General features: G+C 49.8%; 1 protein-coding gene across 1 annotated transcript in view; it reads right to left on the bottom strand.

The window, feature by feature from the left end:
- LOC135873869 (mitogen-activated protein kinase kinase kinase 3-like) overlaps positions 1–23,926 on the bottom strand; it is a 116,101-nt gene that overhangs the window by 16,038 nt on the left and 76,137 nt on the right. The window contains exons 7-10 of the mRNA XM_065398479.1: positions 17,941–18,054; positions 15,015–15,126; positions 5,272–5,405; positions 2,445–2,518 (exon numbers count right to left, since the gene is read on the bottom strand). Of these exons, the coding sequence (XP_065254551.1) occupies positions 2,445–2,518; positions 5,272–5,405; positions 15,015–15,126; positions 17,941–18,054 (434 nt within the window). The remainder of the gene's footprint in view (positions 1–2,444; positions 2,519–5,271; positions 5,406–15,014; positions 15,127–17,940; positions 18,055–23,926) is intronic.

Below are 23,926 nucleotides of genomic sequence, written 5' to 3'. Positions count from 1 at the left end.
GAGCTCTAACAAGGACAGGTTTGGTTGTTTAGAGAAGAGTCTTTACACCAGTCTTTGGTCTCTCCGAACTCAAAGACCGGTGGGCTGGCACAGCTGGAGCTGGTCAGGTGTTAGTGTACAGAACATGCTGGGACAGAATTGGGTAACAAACAGAAAGAGCCCTCATTTTCATTCTCTACTCTTTTTGCCCACACATGCAGGTTGTCCTCTCAGCCAATACCAGACAATTGGAAACAACATCTGCAGCACCTAGTGAAGGGTCCAGTTCTACAGCCATTACTCAAAGTTGTCCCTGGGCCAAAGTCAAAGGGGATACCCAAGGTGCTTGGCTCCTTTAGGCTTATTTACACCAGCTTGCCAATGTGAGAGTATCAAGGAGCCAGGTGATCTGCTTTAACAGACACCTTCTTACACCCTCCTGTTAGTTGCTTTCCTTGAAGCGCTTCTCCCTTCCGCCCCCGCACCAAGCAAGCTGCACCAGCTCAGACACCCTTAGGGCATGGCTACACTTGCAGATGTAGTGCGCCAGGAGTTAAACCAGCCCTCGGAGACAGCAGCAGGGAAAGCGCTGCAGTGTGTTTACACTGTCAGCTGCAAGCGCACTGGTGTGGCCACATTAGCAGCTCTTGCAACGCCACGGAGAGCAGTGCATTGTGGTAGCTATCCCAGTGTGCAAGTGGCTGCGGCGGGCTTTTCAAATGGCGGGGGGGAGGTGGAGTGACACAGGCAGTGTGTTGTGTGTAGGTGGGGGGAGACAGTGTTTTGGGGGGCATAGAGTGTGTCAGCATGCTGTCTTGTAAGTTCAGACAGCAGCAGAGGGAAACCCCGACATCAGCGCCCCCCCCCCGACCCCCCCCACGCCTGCCTCGGCAGCAGCAGCATTCCACAGTAATGGTTTGCTTTGTGTCCCGGAGCAGATAAGCATGCCGGCTGTCAGAAACGGAGCTTTGAAAGGGGATAGCCCCATGCCTGCAGCCGAGTTCAAAGCAATGACAAGAGTGGCCACTTGACTTCAAGGGATTATGGGACATTTCCGGAGGCCAATCACAGCGCAGTAATGCAACACGTCGTCCACACTGACACCTTGGCGTTTCAGCCGGGGCGCAGCAAGCTTTATGCTTCTCGTGGAGGTGGATTACCAGGAGAACTCCAGCTGCAGAGTCCAGGCACTCTAAGTGCCTTGCCAGCATGGACACCTCAGGAGTTAGGGTGCCCAGGGCTGATTTAATGCGCTCTAACTTGCAAGTGTAGCCAAGGCCAAAGACTCAGTGAACTGAGTAAGGGTGGTGGGGGGTCTAAGTGAGCATGGTCTGACCCGAAACCCAGTTAAGTTGATGGGAGTTTCCACTGGACTTTGGATCAAGCCCTAGGTCACTCTAAGGGTTCGGAGGAGAAACTGGGCTGTATTCATTGTGCTGTTATTCCAGGTGAAGGCTATTTAGACTTAATTGCAAAATCAAGGAGAAGCGGACGGGCTGGGAGGAAGGGAGCCCACGTTTCATGTACATTTGATGAAGAGCAATTGTGTGAGTGGAAATTATTACAAGGCACAAAAAGTCAATGGAGCGTAGGGCTGAGACAGCTGAAATGTGCAAAGTTGGAGCGCACGCAAGGATCGGATCGATACAAATCGGACCTGCTGTAATGCGATGCTAATATAATATAGTCAAAACAGTCAGGGGGGAAGAAAGAAAATCAGTGATAAGGAAAATAAATGGCTTCCCAAATGAGAAAGACATCGTATCTGAGACACTAACCTGCACTGACCATCGTATCTGAGACACTAACCTGCACTAACCTGAGGCAAGTTAGCGGTCACAAATGCACTGGCGGGTCTGGATTTAACTGGCAGCACTAATGACCTGCAGTCACTTAGCACAATGTGTCCTAGTTGCTTCTTGCAGAGGAGCTTAGTTGTTTTTCCTCTGGTATCCTTAGCACCTTTGGAGGTGTGGATGTCTGTCTGTGACGGCTCCATTTACAACACTCAATTGAGAGCATACACTATGGGTAGAGAGGAGGCAGGGAGCAGCTAAGGCGATATCGATCCAGTGATCTAGAAATCCATAGGGATGAAAGGGGAAAAATCTTCCAAGAACCAGAGAAACTGGAGAGGGAAAAGGTCAGATAGGTTATCTAATCCCCTGCTGGTGCAGGACTGTTCCCATCTGTCCTTTGCCCAGTCCAGTATTATATGACTCAAGGCATGGTGCTTCCATCACTTCCATGGGGAGACTATTCTGCAGGCTAATGGCTCTCTCATGTTAGGATTTATTTCTTGGTATTCAGTCTAAATTTCCCTTTGCTTAGGTGCCGCCCATTTCTCCTAGTCATAACCCCCCAGGACACCTTAAGCAATTCCTTTCCCTCCTTCAGACACTTGCATAGGAAACAGTGGTGGTTTTAATTACGCAGGCAAGCCCATGGTGATGTATCTGACTTACCTGTCTATAGATCTGTCCAGAGACTGGCAGCTTCCAGAGAGTGACTCATCAGGACTGATGAAAGGTTCAAGCATCTTTGGACAGCAAGGAAAAGGGGAAACATTGACACAACGTGCTGTAAACCCTGAATCGGAAAATCCTAATAGTCTGTTTTAGATAATCCTCCAGATCCTCAGCAGGTGTAAATCAGTGATTTACAGCAGTGGAGGGTCTGGCCCTGTAAATCTGTTACCCCATCCAATAGGGGATCTCAAAGCATTTTGCAAACAAATTCATTAAATCTTCTGACACAGTAGGGATGGAGATTCTTCTTCTCAATTATTATTTACCGATAGGGAAATCGAGGCACAGGGATTAACGTCCTGATTTCGGAATGTGCGCAGAGTCAGGGGGAGCTCCACATTTTCAGCGCTTTTGAAAGTCAGGGCATACGAGACTTGCCCAAGGACACCTGTTAACCTGGGGCACACCCAGGAATAGAACTCTGGCCTCCTGACTCCCTGGTCGCTGCCTTTAATCACAAGCCCACCCTTCCCCTCTGTTGGTAAAGGGTTAACAAGGAGGTTAGATCAAGGAATTTACTCTGCTCTCCCCAGCAGAGCGAGTCAATAAACGCTGTATTTGCGTGGGCTCCTGGATGACACATTTTACTAGATTGTGTTAATTATATCTGACTGTTAACAACAGAGTTGTTCTCTTAGGTGGCTTAGGAAACCACAAAGGTTACACACACTTCCACTACCATGGCGTTTTCTCCATGCCACCCAGCAGTGTTATAACAACAATCCCACTTAGTCCTTTTCATCTACAAGACACTTCACAACTAATAACTAACACCCCCTCCCCCAGCACCCCCGTGGGGTCGGTGCTAGGCCCAGCTTTCAGAGGGGGAAGTTGAGGCAGGGAGGCTAAGCGACTTGGCCAGAGCCATGGAGTATAGCAGGCTTGGAGGTGGGATTAGAAGCCAAGGAGTTCCTCATGCCCCGTGCTATGCTCAGGGTACTAGAATGTGCTTCTCTTTCCCTGTGATGATTCTATGGTTACAGCTATTTAACTGGCTGCCATAGCAACACTCATTTGTTTTGGTAGGAGAGTCCCAATGGAAACAGTAACTCCCCCCCCCCCCCCCCCTTCACACTTTTATCCCAAAGGCTGATGCATTGCAGCAATCCAGCCAACGAGGAGATCCCCATCCTTTGGGGCCCATTGTTGCCACCCCATGCGATGGCCACAGAGGGTCAGTGGAGAGCAACGGGAAAGTCCCCAGTGTGCAGTCTGTCATCCCCTGGATCCCCATGGTCCCACCACGAGTAGGCCAGCTGCCCCAGAGTTACAACCCCCAGTGTCTCCTGGGCTGGCCCTGGGGGTAATAACTACAGGCAGCCAAGTCACCAGAGTGCAGCCACCTCTTGGGGGGGTCGGGAAGGTGGGAGAGGGGCAGCGGCCAGCTGGTAAGAGCCAAGACTAGAACGTAGGAGTCCTCAGCTAAGCAGTGAAAGCGTGGGGTCAGATCCTCAGCTGGCATAAAATCAATGCAACTCCATTAAAGTCAATGGCCACATGCTGACTTACATGTGCTGAGGATCTAGCTCCTCCCTTCGCTTTATCTAACCCTAATGAATGCAGCTCAGAAACCATTTACAAACAGTCCAAGCCCAGTGTTTGGCTGCTAGGCGCACAAGACATCTGCACTCAGCTGCTGCCAAGGCTCCTCCAGAGAGAGTGTTCAGTTTATTAATGGCCATATAACAAACCTTTGAAAACATAACTTTGTCATGGAAACCCTGGCCCAGCCTTCCCGCCTGTGTTGCTAGCAAGGGCCACGATAACGCAGCAGACACACTTCTTCCCCTATGTCCTCTTTGGTGGCAGTGTAAGAGCATCCTATTTCTGAAGGCACTTATCCCCTTCTTGACATTTCGAACATTGTCCAGAACGTGTGATAAGAAAGGGCAGCACCGCATCCCTCCCACGTGGCCAGTGCTCACCAGGGCTGCGTTTTCAGTTTGTAGGGCTCTAAGGCCCTGACCCTGCGAGGTGCTCTATGCGAGCAGACCCCTGCACCCACAGACTGTCCCATTGACTTCACTTGGGCATCGGGATCCATCTGCATGGGGAAACTTGCAGAATCGGGGTATAGCAAATGTAGAGGGAAGGAGTGGGGCATAAGTTGCTTTCCCCACCAATTTCACTACAGCTGAAAATAGTGGGGCCAGGAACCATATCTGGAGCTAACACGGATGTGGGAAGCAGGGAGGAGAGCTCAGCACTTCCACCCCCTCTGCAATCACAGGGAATGGACTGGGATGCTCTCACATCGTCTCAGCCCCCAGCCCATGTTTGTCATTCTGGGGGACCATAATTAAGGCTCTGATTGCTAACAAAAGCTATTTGCACCATGTATTTCCTAATGGTTCTGATACGTAAGTGTGGTTTCTCCATGGTTACATATACCCCCAAATGGCTATAAGTTTCTGTGATGTACTTGCTTAACACATGCTACGTATTGCAAAAAATCTTACGACCTCAGGTCAAGCAGTTGTACTAAGCTAAGCTTTCTACTAGACCTTGCTTAGACCTCAGCCTGTTGCCAAGTCGAAATGTCCTCCGACTTGCCTTTCAGCATCTTACATTACTGAAAGCAACCTTGCACATAAAAATATAAACGGTGCTTGCCCCTACTGGATCAGGTCCTGGGTCACAGGTCAACACCTAGGAACTCTCCATTGCTCCACCTCTGGAGTAACGGAGCTCGCCTTGGGGGTTGTAACGATCTGATTTGCCTAATGCTGGCAATACTCAGCTCACACACGCCAGCTCCACTTACATTCTGGTCCATAATCTCAGGGATGAACTCCCCTTCGCTGTTAATACTGGTGTAGGAGCCCTGCCGAGCGATCTGCTGCTGTTCTTCAGGAACGCTCCCCGGGGGTGGAGAACTCCGGCCCGTGTGCAGGGAACCTACAAACACAGACAGAATCGCTTGTAAAGAAGAGAGGGAATCATCACTGCCCAGCCCCGGTACTTTTTGCTAGACCAAGCCTGAGCTAGACTCCAGAGTTGACTGATTTCTGGGGAGGAAGTGATGCAGGGCCTGGAGAATCCAGGCTACCATTCAGATCATGGGGTCAAAGGCTTTCGGAGCAGGCACTATCTTTTTAGCTGTGTGGGGCTGAACAATGCCTACTGGTGTGGGGCCCCATTCCCTGGCTGGCAAACCCTAGGTGCAACTGCCGTACAAACAACAATACTAACGGAATAGATTTCTAAAGCTTAGCTGTAATACCCAGAGATGAGCACAAACCCAAACCTCTGACCCACAGCTCCCCCGAACACTGGGGCAGTTCAGCCCTGGATCGAGTTATGGTGGCTAAGGCCCAGATCTTCTACAATAGGGAAAGTCTGATGCTCTTGGAAAATCAACCCGCTCTCTGCTTTGTATGCATTTGCTGGGCAACACTGGACAGCCACATGCATCAATGAGATGTACATTAAAAACCAACTAAAAAAATACCCAGCCCCTCTCCTGCTGACCTCTCCCTCCTGCTGTTTCCCTAAGCTCAGAGGTCCTAGAACCAAAAGAACTTGGGGATGGAAAAGACCCAGGTAAATGATCCGAGTGGTCCCTTCTGGCAGTGGATCTATGGGTCTATGAATAGGCACCTAGTCCATGTCCTACTTGATGCAGGGCTGCCCCCTTCTGTTCACTTATTAGACCCCAATACTGTGATTGATTCTGCACTCTCAAATCTCTGCAGCCACATGGTGCCCCACTGAAATCAGTGGGGCTCCTCATTGGCACAGAATCCACCTGAATGCATCTCACCGCAGCCCTGATCCTGCAATGTTTGGTCCAATCTAATTTTAAACCTCCCAGGTGATGGGGCTTCTCCCTTTCCCCCTGGGAGACAACGCCAGCGCTTCACAGCTCTCGCTGTCCGTTTTCCATTTTGTCCCATTATTTCCTGAGTCATGGTAAGCAATCCCTCCACAGCTTTAGTGCTCGCTCACACCATTCCAATATCTGCAGACTATTCTCATGTACCCTGGCTTAGCCATCACTTGGCCAAGCTGCACAGATGTAGCTCTTCAAATCTGTCCTCGCTCCTCCCCTATCTTTGTTGCATTCCACAGAACTCCCTCCAGACCATCAATATCTTTCTGGTAAGAAGATGCCCAGAGCTGAAGGAATATTCCAAGTGTAATGCACCAGAGGAGGATCTATCCCATCCCTGTCCCCAGATGTGATGCCAATGCATCCCAAAACTGCATTGGTCTTTGTTATCAGGGCTGATTCGAAGCCAATTTGATATAAGATCTGTAATAATCCACTGGTGTTTCATAATGGGCCAACTTCAACTCTGGTGTAACTCCACTGACTTCAGGAACCCTCAAAGTCTTTGGATGTCCTTCTCCTTTGTTTTAAACAGATGTAAATCAGGAGTCACTTCCCTGAAGTGCTAGAGATCACCAGATCAGGCTCATTGCATTTATATCTGGGATACATTTGTTCCACTGTAAAAACAGCACTGGGGATGGGGGGTAGCCAGTCCAGATCCCTTAGTAGGATTTGAAAAATAGTCATATGGTTTTGAGACAATTCTTTCTCCCCCCTTCTTTTCCCCTCACAGATTTCCTACGGGAGAAGTACACCGTGGAAAAAAACCCCAAACCAACCAACCAAGAACTAATGCCAAGACCCAGGAGAGAAAACACCTCCAATTATTACAGATCTCATATCGAATTGGCTTCAAACCAGCCCTAATAATGGGAAGTACAAGGCAGTCTCTTTTCTCTTTAACACAAGAATGTAACCACGTAAGATCTCCGTTTCCTTGAATAAACCAGATCCACAGTATTATTAGTCAATTATTTGTTTAGCACTGCTGTAGCAAACACGGAAATAAAGTCAGGCCCTGCCCTGAAAAGCATATAGATTTCACACACTGTGATGGTTGTGGCTCAGTTATGTTGGGAATTTCTTTTATTACCCCTATTGCGAGATAGGGCAGCAACAGCACAAAGCCCTATTTCTCTCTCTCCTACAGGGTTCTTTTAAAAGGAGTCTAAGGCCCTGATCCTATAAAGATTTACATACCCTGAGTTTAACTTTAAACATGGGAGTAGCCCCCATTGAGTTAAATAGAACTGCTTGCAAGTATAAAGTCTTTGCATGATTGCATGCAAGTCTTTGTAGGATCAGGGCCCTAGTCTGTATAATAACTCCTTGCGATGGCATTTACGGACCCCACATGGAGACTAAGGGAGGGAGGGAGCAGTACCAGGCCAAAAGGGCCCCGCCCCTCAGCAGCAGCAGATTATGCTCCAAATAGAGGATCTGCAGAGAAGGGACTTCAGTCAAGCAGGGAGGGAAAGTGAAGGAGAGGCTGGCTAACAGGAGGATCGCAGTTTGCATCTTCTGGGGACAAAGCGATCCACAAGAGAGGGTCTGGACTGGGGGTAAGACTCAACCAGGAGGGACCCTTTTCCCTCCCCACTGAGGGAGAATAACTGGACACTAAGAGGAGAGCCCGGGAATGCTCAGTTAACTGACTGAGCTGCTGGGACTGACTGGGGACTCCCGGGTAGAGGAAAGCAGGCTGAGATTATGTCCCAGAGCAAGAGAGAGCACCCGGGGAGGCTGGTCAGGGGCACCAGGAAGAGGCGAGAGAGACATTCCAGGCCTCTCCCCCATGGGCCCTGGTGGGGAGGTGGCCTGGATCCCCCTACTTCTCACTCCCCCCCCCACATCTATCTGGGAGAACTCCTGAGCGCTGGGAAATTGACAAGCCACGGTCTGCCAACCGGAATGCAACTCACTACAGGGTGAAAGGACTGTCGAGCCATGGCCTGCCCACTAGGCCTGCTGGCCTCTGAGTGAAACCCGCTTCACTCCTATTGACATAGGACAGCTCTGTTTGACCTTCCAGGGTTATGCCTTCTGCCACCAGATTCAAGGGGGATAAGAAACCTGACCCACTCTTCCAGGATAGGCAGTAATTTGGATGGAGGGGCCTCTCACTGGAGAGGAGCTTGGTACGGATTGGGCTAGGGACCCTTTATGGCAAGACTGTCCCAGTGGATAAACTTCAGAGGAGCTGACAGGAACGGCTCATAGTTTGACATCTACAGCGGTGGTGTGTATTCCCAGGCACCAGGCATTTCCCTGCAGCCCTTGCTCTGTGTCCCTACACCTTTTTCTTTGGCTGAATTGGAGAAGTGGCTCTAGGCTCGGGAGTAGGGCTTTCTGGGCAGAGGGAGGACCCTGCAGTGTCCAACTCTCTACTCCCAAGGATCAGGTGGAGCCTGATCTAGCCACCTTCAGAGCACAGTGCAGCCCCGGCACTCCCCCCGTTAAAGCCAGAGCGCCGCTCAGCATCACTGCGCTTTATTCAGCATGGGACGAGGATGGAAATGGGGGCAGGTGGGTTGTGATCCACTAATGACAGAAATTATGTTGTCTAATGTATCTATAGGACTCAGATAGTACAGCGACAGACACCTTAGACAGATTAGGTAACCTAACCTTAATCCAGAGAGACAGGGAGGGAGGGGTAGATAGATGGATAGATAACTCTGGCCTTGGGCTGGCCCAGCCCACCTGTACAGGTTGCTCAATAAACCATACACCTGTAAAGGGCAAGGTAGAAGGTGGAGTACCACTGCTCTTTGCACTGGATTTCGGGTGCTGAAGAAACAACAGCAGTGCCAGGGACAGAGATTAGGTGCCCTAGAAGCCATCCTACCAGGCTTTTCCTCCACCTCTTGAACTTGAAGCACTAATTCCGTCTCTGCCCCGCTCAGATACAGCAGGCGCTCTGAAACATTAGCTTACAACAAAAGCCGAACTCTTGGGGCCCGATCCTCAGCGGGTGTAAATCAGTGCAGCATCACTCAAGTCAACAGGCGACTTGCACCAGCTGAGGATTTGGCCCTGAATATTCAGTTGAGCTAATCTGAGAGGGGAGTGAGCTAGGATCTCCCTCTGTTTTACACACAACACAACAAAAGGCTATTAGCTCGGGGCTAGAGTACAGCATGTCCTGAGCATGGCCAGCCAAGCCAGCATGGAGATTCTGACAGCCACTCCTGGCATTTGCAGGGATCTTCCATGTTCCTTTCCATTCGTTTTTTTTTTAAGAACTTTTCATACAGCATGTGCAGAAAGTTTGTGGTGTTGCACGTACAGCTAGATCCCCCAGTGCCAGGCTTGGCTCCCCTCTGCCTAAATGTTCTCTGGTTTAATTCTCCCTCTGCTTAAGCAGGTCCCAAATCTTTACCAACTGCCTATCTGACAACACACCCTCCCCTGGCTAAGCAGAGATCCAGAAAAGAAAGTATGGTTTCTATTCGTTTATAAAAAGATGGGTCGTGATTGCGAAGGGGTCATCAAGCGCTGCCTACGCTCACAGCTGCAAGCTGCAGAAGCTGAGGGCCCAGCCCTGGGCCGATGTCACCACAAAACAAAACAAGGGACATTATGCAAAGATCTGATGTTCATTAGAGTCCCAGCTGTGACTCAGGGGCTTGGGATGCAGCAGCAAAGGAGTCCAGGGTTTAAGGAGAATGAGGATATGCTGAGATTAATAAAACTGGGCTTTTCAGCTTGGAAAAGGGGGGGGATATGATAGAGGTCTATAAAATCATGACTGGTGTGGAGAAAGTAAATAAGGAAGTGTTATTTACCCTATCATATAACCCAGGAACCAGGGGTCACCAAATGAAATTAATAGGCAGCAGGTTTAAAATAAACATAAGGAAGTACTTAGTCACACAACGCACATTCAACTTGTGGAACTCTTTGGCAGAGGATGTTATGAAGGCCAAGACACTAACAGGGTTAAAAAAATAACTAGATAAGTTCGTGGAGGACAGGCCCATCAATGGCTATTAGCCAGGATGGACAGGGATGGCGTCCCTAGCATCTGTTTGCTAGAAGCTGAGAATGGGCGACAGGGGATGGATCACATGATGATCACCTGTTCTGTTCATTCCCTCTGAAGTACCTGACATTGGCCACTGTCGGAAGACAGGATACTGGGCTAGATGGACCATTGGTCTGACCCAGTATGGCCGTTCTTATGACAGACTGTTCCAGCCTCTAGCTCCTTACACACTACAAGCCAGATTGTGGCTGCTCTTGGGCAAGCCCACAAATGAGGAGAAGGTCAGAGCGAGCACTTTCCCTCCTGTCCCCCCTTGTACACCTGCAACTCACTGGTCAGCGTGTCCTACGTATCCCTCTCAGTGCCAACCCACAGAGTTGTCGCAGCCCCACCTAGAGAGCCTTGGCTCTTCAGTTCAAGCTACAGAGCCTTACGCTTCCAGCTGTGAAATCCCCAGTTCAATCCCCAGTGTGTCAGCAAAGATAGCAGCTGTCGGACACCTGCACGGAATCTGCAGTCTGCTTTCTGTATCGCAAGACGATTCACATGCTGGCTAGGATGTTACATACTCTAAAGAGGGGCTGGGAGATGGCCAGGCCCCTACCATCTTGCCGGCTGCCTGACAATCCAAGGCGGAGAGCACGGAGAGGGTAAGCAACAGCTGGAAAGAACTGCGCGGGGCTGTCCTGCCAGCACCCCAGGAGGCATCCTGCCTGGGTCAGCTTTTGGCACAGAGAATGCCTGCTGCTGGCGCAGTGAAGCTCTGCAGCTCCTCTAAGGTATCTGTAGCTTAAAAATGCTCTTTAGCTGTGGAAAGGGACTATGTAAAAAATCAGAACTGGTTGGAAACTTTTCCATTCACTTTTTTTTGGACGAACAATTGGATTTTAAATAAATATAAATATAAATTAATGGAGATATCCTATCTCCTAGAACTGGAAGGGACCTTGAAAGGTCATTGAGTCCAGCCCCCTGCCTTCACTAGCAGGACCAAATACTGATTTTGCCCCAGATCCCTAAGTGGCCCCCTCAAGGATTGAACTCACAACCCTGGGTTTAGCAGACCAATGCTCAAACCACTGAGCTATCCCTCTCCCCAAGATTTGGACTAATGTTTTTTTCAAAAGGCATCTGCTCTCCTCAGAGGTGGTCCATTTTTAACATTTGCTATTTCTGAGGGGGCGGATCAAAGTTTTCCACAGAAAATTGCAATGAAAACAACAACAAAATCAGTTTTCACTGAATTTTTGGGAGCAAGAGAGTATTTTCTGTCTAGCTGTGGTAGAACTAGTCCCTTTTCCTCAGCAGATCTGCTCCCTCTGGGTGGATTCAGACTCCCGTTAATGTAGCAGAGCCAGCACAGCGATGGGAGAGGGCGCTGGAGTTTGTTCCTTCTTGTGTATCAACAGAATCATTTACTAAGCTCCAATCAATCACATCTCCCTGTTATCAGCAGTAGGGTTGCACAGATGGAAGCGAGGCCAAGACTGGACTTGTGGTTCCTTTGTCACTGACAATGACATGCAAGGAGGGATATGCTCAGACTTGACTCTCAAAAGTCAGGCTGACTCTGCAAGGCGGACAGAAAGCACCTTCCCATTTTCCCCCCCACCAAACCAGTAAATTGAGCATTTTTTGGAGACAGAATCATTTAGAACACCCCCCAACTTGCCATGTTCACAGAGTTGCTTTGCAGAACAGAATCTCCCTTGAAAATATACCTGGCTCTGCTATGGAGGTGCGACTTGCAGCTCCACAGTTAAGGCTGAGGTGAGATTTCCCCTTAACCTCACTCACCTTGGTCACACTGAAGCAAACACAAGGCAACGTTTTGCAACTGGAAGTGAAGGACAGTGTAGCCAAGTGAAATGCCAATTATCTAAGCTGCAATTTGGCCAGGGCACCAGGCTCAGTAATGTCCCTACGGGTGGAAAATACCATGGAGTTGTTAATGACCCGGGATGATCAGAATGTCAGGGTTACACCTCATGTGAAAAAACAGCCCCTCCATCCACGCAGGGACTCCTACCCCCACTGGAGCATACTGACTCAGAAAGAAAAGAGCAACCTGCTGTATTGCTATATTGCTAACACCTCCATGGAAGACCCAGGTACTGCAGCAAGAGAGGGTCTCTCCATACTTGTGTTGACCCAGAAACTGAAAAAGTTCCAAACAGAGTTAGGACGGCCTTCTGGTAAAGGCAGAGGCCTGGTTCTCAGGGGATCTCGGTTCCAATCCCAGTTCTGCAACAGACTATAAGCCAGTGGTTCTCAACCTATTTATCATTGTGGGCCTGTGTTACCTGGGCCACACATTGAGAACCACAGCGCACCCCCCTCAGACATGCCCCCACAGACCCCTATGCCCAGCGCCTCCCGCCCAGAGACCCCTCCACAAAGTGGGGCCAGCCAGTGTCCCCAACCCCATTGTACCATGCCCTTCCCGGCTGGGCAGCCTGGACCCAGTGGCACTGGGTGGTCAGCTGGGTTGAGAACCACTGCTATAGGCTATACACTGACTCTCTCCGTGCCCTTATTCCTGCAGACCTAAGTCTTGTCTATTTAGACTAAGCTTTTCAGGGCAAAGACTGGTGTGGTCTCTTACTATAGGTATGCAACAGTACAAAGCACAGTGGGACCCCATCTCGGTTAGGGCCTGTAGATGTTAGTGCGATACAAATAATAAATAATAATAATAATAATAATAAAAGCCCAAGGTGGTATGGCCTTAAATCTGAGTGAGTGCCCCACATAACTAGAATCCTCCCGTTAGTGCAGCTACATGTGGGATCAATTCTTCCATCTGCACGCACACATTAACTCCCAATGCCATCACTGGAATTTATGGGCATGTGTTAACAGTTTAACATGCCCCAAGAAAAGAAGCAGAGATGTTATTCTGTTTAAGTACAAAAAGTTCCTACTGAGGCTTTGTGCAATAACATGTATTAACGCGTGTGTTTCATTCAGATTCATCCAGAGACTCTGCCAAGCTTTGGGCAAACACTCAAGAGCAGCATGAGCTAAAAGAACCCCGGCAAATAAACATGAGAGAGCCAAATACAGATCCTGTATATGCACACACGGTTCCCTTGACTTCCACAGGCGTTGTGCATGGCTGTCCCGGGGTGGAATTTGACCTAATATAGGAGAACATCTCAAATAAATCACTGTGCAATATTTCAGCAAGCTGCAGCCTATATTGTCTGACAGCACATACCATGTGAGTGAGAAATGGTAAATCCACAGGAAGAGATATCCCTTTGTTGCAATGGTCAAATCCTTTAGCACATAATATTGCAAATTCTCTGGAGCAGGGGGGTGGGGTCCTAGCAAAGTGGGGCCCTGATCCAGACTGGGATTCTGGCACTACTTATATATATAGTCCAACTACTTATATATATAGTCATTGGTTTAATCCAAATGATTATTTTATATATATATATATATATATATATATATATATAAATAAAATAATCATTTGGATTAAACCAATAGGGCTCTCTAGAAATTACATTATAAAGTAACCCATAGAATGTAGTGGAGAATGCTCTTCTCTGCACAGAATTTTTAAGACAGCCTATAGAATGTAATAGAGAATTATATTCCTGGTATAAAATTCTCTGTGCTGGTTTACTAGATCTATACAAAGTATACCATCCTCTATTAAATCCTACGGGATTTTCCATAAAGGTCTTATTAACAATCAAGAGGAGTCTAACAACACCACTTTTCACCAATGATCTCAAAGTACTTAAAAAGAGGAGTCATTTCAGAGACAGAAACCGAGGCAGAAAGAGATGAAGAGACTTGCCCAAGGCTACACAAGTCTGTGGCAGAGCCAGGAACAGAAACCAGGCCCAGTAGGTGCTGCACATGTGGACTGAGGGCCAGAAGGCTCATGGCCAAGTGTTCAGAGGGAGTAGGACCTCAGCACTGGCTGAAGACTAGCAATTGGAGTGTAAAGGATGTTCTGTTTCATTTGAGTAGCACTTCACACACATTCATTCTCACAACATTCCAAGGGGGTAAGTACCGTACCAGGAATCCCCTTTTACCATGTGGAGCAAGAGAGGTTCTCCTCTCACACTGGTGAAAATCTAGAGCAATGCACTGAAGCCAGCAGAAGTGAGAAAAGAATTACTGGTTTCTTCCCAGGGGCAGTGCTGGGATTAGAACGCAGGAGCGGCCAAATCCCAGCCCACTTAGCCCCGTTATTTCCTTCTTGTTGACGGAAGAGAGTGAAGCAGACGGCAAAAGTAAAGAAAATGGGAGAGAGAACAGTTAATGCAAAGGAGAGAGAGGGCCTGGCTTCCTCAGGTTCTGTCCCAGGCCTTGATCAAGTTCAGCAGCACTGAATTCATTTGAATCCACTACAACTAGATAGGTTTTCTCTTCAAGTCGGAAACCAGGAACCTCTGCACTTCCCCTGGCTCTTAAGCAAGATAACGGACAGCGCTTCTCTTGGATCCAGGCAAGGCAGCAACGAGCACGTGAGCTCAGCTAGCACAACCTTTCCTCTAGGCCGAGACCCAGACACTAGCCGCACTGAGCCTTCAGTGCACTGGCCAGATGTAAAAATGTCAGGAGCCAAGAACGAACCCCAGGGATGGGGGGGTACAGCCAGCCTGTGAAGAACCAGCGCTGGTGCGCGGGGAACCTGAGCGCATCGCATTTCACTCACCTGTTGAATACTTCCGCGTCCTCTCAGCGTCTTTATACAGGGACCCCATGATGTCGCCCGTGGACTTGGATATTCTCATCTCATGCTGCTTACTGTTGTTGGGCTGGAGGAACTGCGAATCAAAGGAAGCGGTTACACTCTGCCCCAGGGCAGGGGTTTGTACCTTTCCAGACATTCCCATGAAAATGACATTTGGTGACTATCACCATGTTTTCTGGTTACCAAATGAACTGAATCAGAGAGACAAATAAATAAATAAACAATAATACATATTAATCGAATATCATAAAAGACAGATCAGATCTCCGTTAATAAGGATAAATAAAAATATGAAACAGGACTTATAGTTTGTTTCTGGTAGCACCTACAACTGTTATTTCCAGTCAGAAAAGGGAGGGTCCCTGCCCCAAAGGGCTCACAATCTCAGGCCAGTGGCGCCGGGACCAGGGGGGCTATAGCCCTCCCACTTTTAGCTGGGGTAGACCATGCCCGCTTCCCCTCCTCTTCCCTCCAAAGCCCCATCCCCCGGCCAAGCCAGCGTGCAGTCTGGCCGGGGATCCTAGGCAACTGTGGGAGCCGTGCGGACCCTCCACCTGCCCACCATGCGGGATAGCTGAGAGCGGTCCCCGGCCCATGTCCCCGCCCAGCCCAGGGCAGGCGGAGGCGGAGCCAGGGTCCGCGACTCTGCACCGGCTCACCACAGCTGCCCACGCCACTCTTCCCAACCTGGCCTTGGAGCCGCAGCTTGGCCATGGTAAGAGCCCCGTGGGCCCTCCACCTGCACTGGACAGGGGGGCCGGGGGCTGCTTTCGACGGGCCCCCTGCACCGCGGGCAGGTGGAGTGTCCACCGCGGCTCCCCACTTCTGGCCACACTGCAGCTCCAAGGCCTCGCCCCCTGGCCAGAGCCAGGTTGGGGAGAGCCACACAGGCAGCTGTGGTGAGCCTGGGTCCCTCTACGTGCCTTGGGCAGGGGGGCCCCTGGGGACGGGGACACGGGCAGGGGGCTGCTTTTGGCCCACCCTCACCTTGGACAGTGTGGCGGGGGGGCTCCCCAGCCCTGCTCTGGCTTGGCCAGGGGTGGGGCCTCCAGAGGAAGAGGATGGGCGAGCCGTTGGGGAGAAAGGGGAGGAGTCTAGGGGGGGAAGGGGCCCCCAGCCTCCCCACTTTTGGGAAGGCTCCGGCGCTCTTATCTCAGGCCCCGATCCTTCAGTCAGATCCAGACGCCTGCAAACACCAAGAATTTTAATGAAACTCTGTGCAGCGTAAGGGCCCATCCGTATGGATCCAATTGCAGGACTGGGACTTGAAAGGAAAACAGACAGACAGACAGACAAAGGGGTAAGGGAAAGGGGAACAGCATACCCAGTGAGTAAGGTGGTAACCACCACATCTGGGCAATATGGTGCTTTACCACCACCATGCTGGTGAGGTTTTTTGGTAAAATACGTAGATGGCCCTCAGGAATCCTTGCCCCTCACATGCAGTTAGATCAGAGCGTGTACAATTATATATTACAAGGGGGAGCTTATTATGTTCTCTTCTCAGAAGGTGCTGGAGTAGAAGCCATTGGCCAGCTCTGTTCCACACTGGAGTGCACCTGTATCCCACTCTGACTTAGCTGCCCTGTCCTAGCAGCAGCAACTTCTGTGGCTGCAATGCTCCTGCAGTCAGGCGCGTCCATGGGCTGGCCAGCAGGAGGTGCCCAAGATAGCTCAGTGGTTTGAGCATTGGCCTGCTAAACCCAGGGTTGTGAGCTCAATCCTTGAGGGGGCCATTTGGAGATTTAGTGGGGGATTGGTCCTGCTTTGAGCAGGGGGTTGGACTAGATGACCTCCTGAGGTCCCTTCCAACCCTGAGATTCTATGAATGATGTGAGGAAGGAAGGTCTAATGGCTAGGGTGCTAGCCTAGGACTTCAGAGACCCAGTCCAACTCCCTGCTGAATTCCCTTTTTTGGGGGTTCTATCCAGCAAGGTTCTGAGTACTTGCAAAAGGTGCAGAGCGCTCTCAGGTCCCCTTAAAGTCAATGGGAGCTGAGAGCAATCAGCACCTGCCACAGGACCAGGCCCTTTATGAAATGGACAGTGTCCTATGACCGTAAAGCTGTCCCTTGACGCCATGCACAGAGAACATGCTTAGGGCAGCACGGCGCATGCTTTGGCTGGATGCACCTGCACACACCTATAGAGCCAGACGTGCTCCTCAGCAGTACGCCCAGCGTGGGCAGGTTCAGTGTAGTAGGCAGATGTGTAGAGCCACCCTGCCCCAGGGAAGGTTGGTGCACGTCTGAGCAGCCTGGTGTGCAGGGGGACTGTGCAGTTTGCTCCTCGCCATGCCCCCTTTGGGGTGTCATCCTGGATCACACAGAGGGAACAGTCCCAATTCTGTCCCAAGTGCAGAGGCTGCAATTGCCCTGGCTGCTGTGCAGAGCGTGTAAGGTGGGGAGAGAATTTATTTTGCTCTCTCTGAAAACCCATGCAAGGGCCATGACAATCTGGCCCTGTATGACCATAGAGCGACACTGCTATCTCAGGGTCCGCTGGCAGGATAAATGGCCTGCCACAAACACACCCCTCTGGGCCACACAGGAGTCCCCTGGTAGATGCACGGCGTGGATGTCCTGTCACAGGATATACACTTGCCATCTGTCTCAGGAATCTATTAGGCACCTATTGCCATAGCGTCCAATCCTGCCTCGCAGAAAGCACTAAATTAAATTCAACAGCTGTGCCGGCAACAGCATTTACACCGGCCTGACGACAGGGCAGATTTCAGAGCAGAGACGTACGAGCGGAAGATGGTCTAGTGCCAACTCAGACAGCTACGAGCAGACACCCCTAGAACAGCGTCTCTCCTTTCCATTCCCCCCCATACAATAACAGCGCGACTCACTCTGCACACAAAAGAACAAAGCTAAAGGGCTCACGTTAGCTTTCCTTGGAGCCTTCACAAACACCCTCAGACTCTTCAGAGAAGGGCTAAGGTCCAAGTGCTCCACCGCTCGGTCCAAGTCTTCCTGGGATTTCAGTGGGATCAGAAGCTGGAAGGGATTGAACAAACACCCGTAGCACGGCAGGGTCACAAACTGGGTAAACAAAGGAAGCAAAAACTTCGCACCGCGCACAGAAGGCTTGGGAGGGAATGGAGAGTCTGGATGGAAATCAAAACCCAAGCACCCCTGAGCATTCAGGGGCTTTAACCTTTTCTTTCAAGATATGATCCATGGAGGAACAGGATAAAATTACAATAACAATGCTTGCAAAGAACAAAGAACGCGTGAAAGCGGCATCAATGATCCAGCCAGTGGGAAGGCCAGAGAGCTAAGAACAAAGCTTACCAGTCATCAGTGGCTCCAAACTACTGGCATTACAGAGACCCCTGGCTGTTGGGGGTGATCTTCCTGGATCCCCTTCTCTATGAGTCATTGGACCCCCATATGCTTCTGATACTCATCTTCAAGTCAACTGTGCACATGCTAACCAGCTACAGAGCTTGGGCTGCTCATGGGGACAAAGCTATGGGTGGATGCTGCTCAGTCTTAGGCGAGGTCTACACTACCCGCCTGAATCGGCGGGTAGAAATCGATCTCTTGGGGATCGACTTATCGCGTCTCGTCAGGACGCGACAATCGATCCCCGAATCGACGCGCTTACTCCACCAGCGGAGGTGGGAGTAAGCGCCGTCGACTGGGAGCCGCGGCAGTCGATTTTGCCGCCGTCCTCACAACAGGGTAAGTCGGATCTGATACGTCGAATTCAGCTACGCTATTCGCGTAGCTGAATTTGCGTATCTTAAATCGACCCCCGCCCTGTAGTGTAGATGTAGCCTGAGTGATCTAAGGCCTTGTCTACACTGGGCAATTCTTCACCAGTGATGCCAAAGTAGCTGCATCAGTACAAAACCCCACGTGTATACAGGTATAGCCAATATAAGCTGCAATCTGCACCAACACAGCTTACTCTGGTCTCAAGCGGGTATAAACTGGACAGATACAAATTCAGATTATATCATCCTAGCCTGTGCACACTAAGGGTTTGCACTGGTGCAGCTACCCTTGCGGCTGGGCACCAATGGGAACAATCAGGGCAAATCCCACGGGTAGACAAGGCCTAGCTCCTACATTTGAAATACACCTCTACTCCGATATAACACGACCCGATAGAACATGAATTCGGATATAACGCGGTAAAGCAGCACTTCGGGGGGACGGGGCTGCGTACTCTGGTGGATCAAAGCAAGTTCGATATAACGCGGTTTCACCTATAATGCGGTAAGATTTTTTGGCTCCCAAGGACAGCGTTATATCGGGGTAGAGGTGTATGAAAATACCTCTCCTCACCAGAGCCACGGGTTCAGCTCCCAGTAGGCTCCATTTAGCCTTTCAGCTGAAGCAAATCCACCAAGTTTGCTGTGGGCAAGACAAAGCCCTGTCTGTGTGACAAAGCTACAGGGCCCGTGTTTGTTTGTTTGTTTTGGTAGGAGCCTGGATTTACCCTGGTGTCTAACCAAAATGTCTGCTCTCTCACATTGCTATGTGGAGTGTCATGCTTTGCACGTCGGCTGCTACCCTCCAACCCCTAAAGTAGCTGCATTTCAGAGGTGCCTGGTTACTGCCCCTTTCAGTTACCCTGGACCAAGGCTAAACATCCACTTCCCCCAGCCTGGGCGTGCTCCACCTAAGAGCAGTGAGCACAATGGCTACCTCCATCTCCTGTAGGCTGCCTGGGGCACTGGCCCTGAATTCCTCAAACAGACCACACCTTGAGTCTATGCAAGATGCAAGGTGAACAGCAGCTCAGCCTTCCAGAGATGCAGCGCACCTATGGCTCCCAGTAACTTCCTGTTGACTTTAGTGGGAGCTGCAGGAGCCCAGCACCTCTAGAACAGACGGGCCAATTGTTCATGTGATCATAGATCACCACCTAGGCAGCCACAGCAACGAACACCACCAGGTCAGATCAAAACCCACCCAGCAAAACGTTAGGAAAAACCACTTATGGCTCCCCACTGGAGACTGTACTGTTGCCTTGGGGGTCTGGCCCACAGGTAAATACATCACTGATTGTACGCATGCAGTCTGGGATAAAGGCGGTAGAGCACACACAGGTGAATGGGAAGCTGTAGGCACTGGCCAATACAGCTGAGATCTCAGTCTGGGAAATTGCTAGGGTTGCGGCAAGAGGCCAAGAACCACAGCTTTGCTACGTACGTATCTATCTTAGGTACTTACATGGCCCTCGTTACCACAGTACAGATGGGGAACTGAATCACAGAGAGGCTAAGAGCCAGATTTTTAGAGGTATTTAGGCATCTAATTCCCATTAAAAATCTAGGCCTAAATGACTTGCCCAAGGTCACACAGGAAGTTTGTGATAGAGCAAGGAACTGAACCCAGATATTCCACATTCCAGGCTTGTGCTCTAACCCCTGGACCATCATTCCTTACCGATTCTAGCTGGGATGGATAGATCCCTCCAATACAGTGCTTAACCTCACGGAAGTCAATGGGAATTCTGCATGTGTGTCAAGTGGAAAAGCTACCCATAGTCTCTTGTAATCCCAAAACACTGATTATAATAAAGCCAAATCCTGCTCTCAGTTGTGGGTGCATGCAGGTTTAGTGACTTCAGTGCAGCTGTGTAACTAGGAGCAGAATCTAAGTCACGTTTAACTTCTGCTTTATAATGCTTGAGGCTGCCTCATTGCAAAATGCACAGGGTAATGTTCCATCCTTACACTCCCCCTGGTTTCCTCCAAGAGTGGAATTTGGCCCTGAACCCATCGGGTAATTCCATAACCCCCTTTCACCCAGCTCCTCACATATTTTCCTAACTGCATTCCCTCGGCCACTGCTTTGAACAAAATGTTCTGCAGGTCACTGTGTCTCCTTCCACTACCACATCATTAATCCATTCTCAGGCCAGCCTGGGGACGCCAAAAGCATCAAGCTGAAATTGCCCTCCTCTGGAACAGTGTGAATGCAGTATTTAGCTTGGCTTTACCGATAACCCATGTCTGGCAAGTGGATTTTGCTCCATTTGGCATCCAGGCTGCTGTATACATGGATTCTGGGAACAGGGTTCTACGAGACACTAAATATAGCCCCACAAGCGCACGCACACAGCCCAGGCACTAACTGGCAGGTTGTACACTCCGTAACCGGGCTGCAGCTTTGCTTCTTCTGTCTATAAACTAAGTAACTCCGATGACAGGTAGGAAAGTGAGGGAAACATCACTGAGTGACGTTTACGAGCTTGCAAGTCCTCCCTTCTGCACTCATGGATGGCATGCCTTATTTTCTACTGTGGGGGCTACACTGGCCAATCCACTGCGCCTTACACAGATCTAAAAAAAAATAAATGAAAAGGGGTGAGACTATTCACTTATTACTTATACTACAGTAGCACCTTGGGACCTTGTTGTGCAAAGTGCAGTATACACACACACACGGGGACAGACCGTCCTTGCCCCAATTTAAATAGAGGAGACATACAAAAGGGAATCACAGTGGAAACAGTGGCACAGTGAGGTGAAGCAATTTGCCCAAGGTCACACAACAGGACGGTGGCAGAGCCAGGAACAGAACCCAGGTGGAATGTGGCCACCTCTGGTGAGGAATGAAGCAACTGTTTAACAATGCTCAGGGATATCACAGCTCAGATGAGGATAGACTACTGCATCCAGCTGAAACCACGGGGGGGGGGGGGGGGGAATTCAGACAGAACGTTCTCATCCGAGTCCGAGTTCAACCAGGATAACGTCCCTATCCTGGTAAAAAAGGCCAGTCAATGGCCACAGACGTGGCTTCTGCATCTCATCTGACCGATGGCATTTCCAGTAACACAACACTCCTTGGCACTACATTGGGATCAGCCCCACATGGGGTTAGACCCACACATCACTCTGCATGCATTGGGCCAACCCCTCTGATGAATCTGTAGCACTCCCAGAGCAATCCCATTGATTTCATTGCACCTGTGTATGAAGAAAAGGCCAAAGGCTGCTCAAAATGGAGTGGAGTTACTCTAGATTTACACTGGTGTAATTGATAACAACATTTGGACCAGAATACACTATTAGCCCAAACATGGTGTGCCATGGACAGCCTTTCTGTAAGTTCTGTTTCATTGGTTTATACTATTTCCATGATAATGCTCTCGGATGCATAATGCCCTGTATATCAATGGGTGCAGATTCTCACACCCAGAGACTATTTACAGAAAGAAAAAGAAAATCTAAGCCCATTCTTACGCTTATAATTATTTATTAGTTCTAAGGTAGTAGCACCCTGTGGCCTACTCAGGATCATGCGAGGCGCTATGCAAATGCACAGGCAGGCATTCCCTAGCAGAGGGTACAGTATATTACATAAACTTCTATTTGTTCTTGTTGGAAGAGACTTTCAGTGGAAAGGAACCTGGAATGAAGTGACTCACTCCTGGAGAATTCCATGCAGGCTTTTTCCAGCAGGGACTATCACAGAATGCCCAAGATTAGAAAATGTGTAACATTTCTGGCTACATTCAAAGCTGCAGCCTAGAGGGCCAATTCTGCCGTAGTGTTAGACATTTATCGTGAGCAACAGCAGCAGCATCGCTTGCAGAATTTGCACATGCAAAAACCTGGTGGCATGGCAAGTTCAAATGGGTTCTGCACACGTCTGTTCTGTTATCTGACCACAAAAATCGCATACGCAAGTCATTTATGCATGTAAAACTGTGCCTATGCAAATAGAATCCTGGCAGAAATCCCATCAAAGACATGGCCCTACACAATGGGGGGTTTCTATTTGTTGGTCCAATCTCACGCTGCAAAAAAAGGAGGAAATGTGTTTTTCATTTGTGACTTTAATTAAGGCCCCTAATGATTGTTTTATACATGAGCAAGCAGGCTGCGGGTTTCTTTTGCTTTCCATTTCAAGCCAATGGGATGTGAATCAGACTGTCTAGTGGAACTGGTTGTTTTTTATATTCTTGCAGAAAGTTTCCATGAAAACAAAACTTTTAGGTCAACTTTTTCTTCACAAGTTTTTGGGGTTTCGTCAAAAAAAAACTGGAAACGCCCAAAGTTTTCAGGGTTCCGTTTTTCCAACAGAATCCTGAAAACTTTCATTGAAATTGGTCATTTACCACAGATTTTTTTTTTTTAAACTAAAAGGCAATTTTCCATCAAAATAAAGGTTTGAACAAAAATTCTGACCAACTCCACTACGCCAGCAGGGCAGATTGCCTTAAGCACAAACCACCAGGGTCTGGGACTGTATGATCAACCCCACGGTCTGATCCGGCCTTCAACAGTGGGACCAGATGGGAAGGCAACTCATAGCCTGCCCCTTCTGAGCTCTTGGTAGGGACCCTGCAAATCATGGTATGCAATGGTATGTAAATAATGCCCTGATATGCAGGACTGCAGTTGACAAGATGATCATGGTTAAGGCTACGATTTAGTCACGGGTATTTTTTGTAGAAGTCATGGACAGGTCATGGGCAACAAACAAAATATCCCAGCCTGTGACCTGTCTGTGACTTATACTAAAAATACCCCTGACTAAATCTTGGGGGGTGGGGGGGAGGGACTGCTGGGGGTGACCTGGGGGCCACTGCTGTGACGGGACTTGGGGGGCGCACCCGAGGGCCGCTGCTGGGGGGCAGGCTGGGTCCAGCGGCTCCGGTCTTCTCCGGGACCGCTGCTCAGGCCACTTCTCGGGTGGTCCCCGGGGACAGCTGCCTGGGGCTACCTGAGCAGCAGCCATGCGGCTGGCCCCGGAGCTGCTCCAGCTGCGGCTGGCTGCGGGGCCGCCCAAGCTGGTTGCAGAGCTGCTCCAGAAGAGGCTGGTGTGACTGTCCCCAGGGCCAGCTGCTTGGGCAGCCCTGGGGTCAGCCACACCGGCCGCCGCAGAAGTCACAGCGGTC

Source organism: Emys orbicularis, chromosome 2, assembly GCF_028017835.1.
Source record: "Emys orbicularis isolate rEmyOrb1 chromosome 2, rEmyOrb1.hap1, whole genome shotgun sequence".
NCBI classification, from domain to species: domain Eukaryota; kingdom Metazoa; phylum Chordata; order Testudines; family Emydidae; genus Emys; species Emys orbicularis.
The sequence above is the reverse complement of the archived record's forward strand: the minus strand, read 5'-3'. Positions and strand labels throughout refer to the sequence as shown.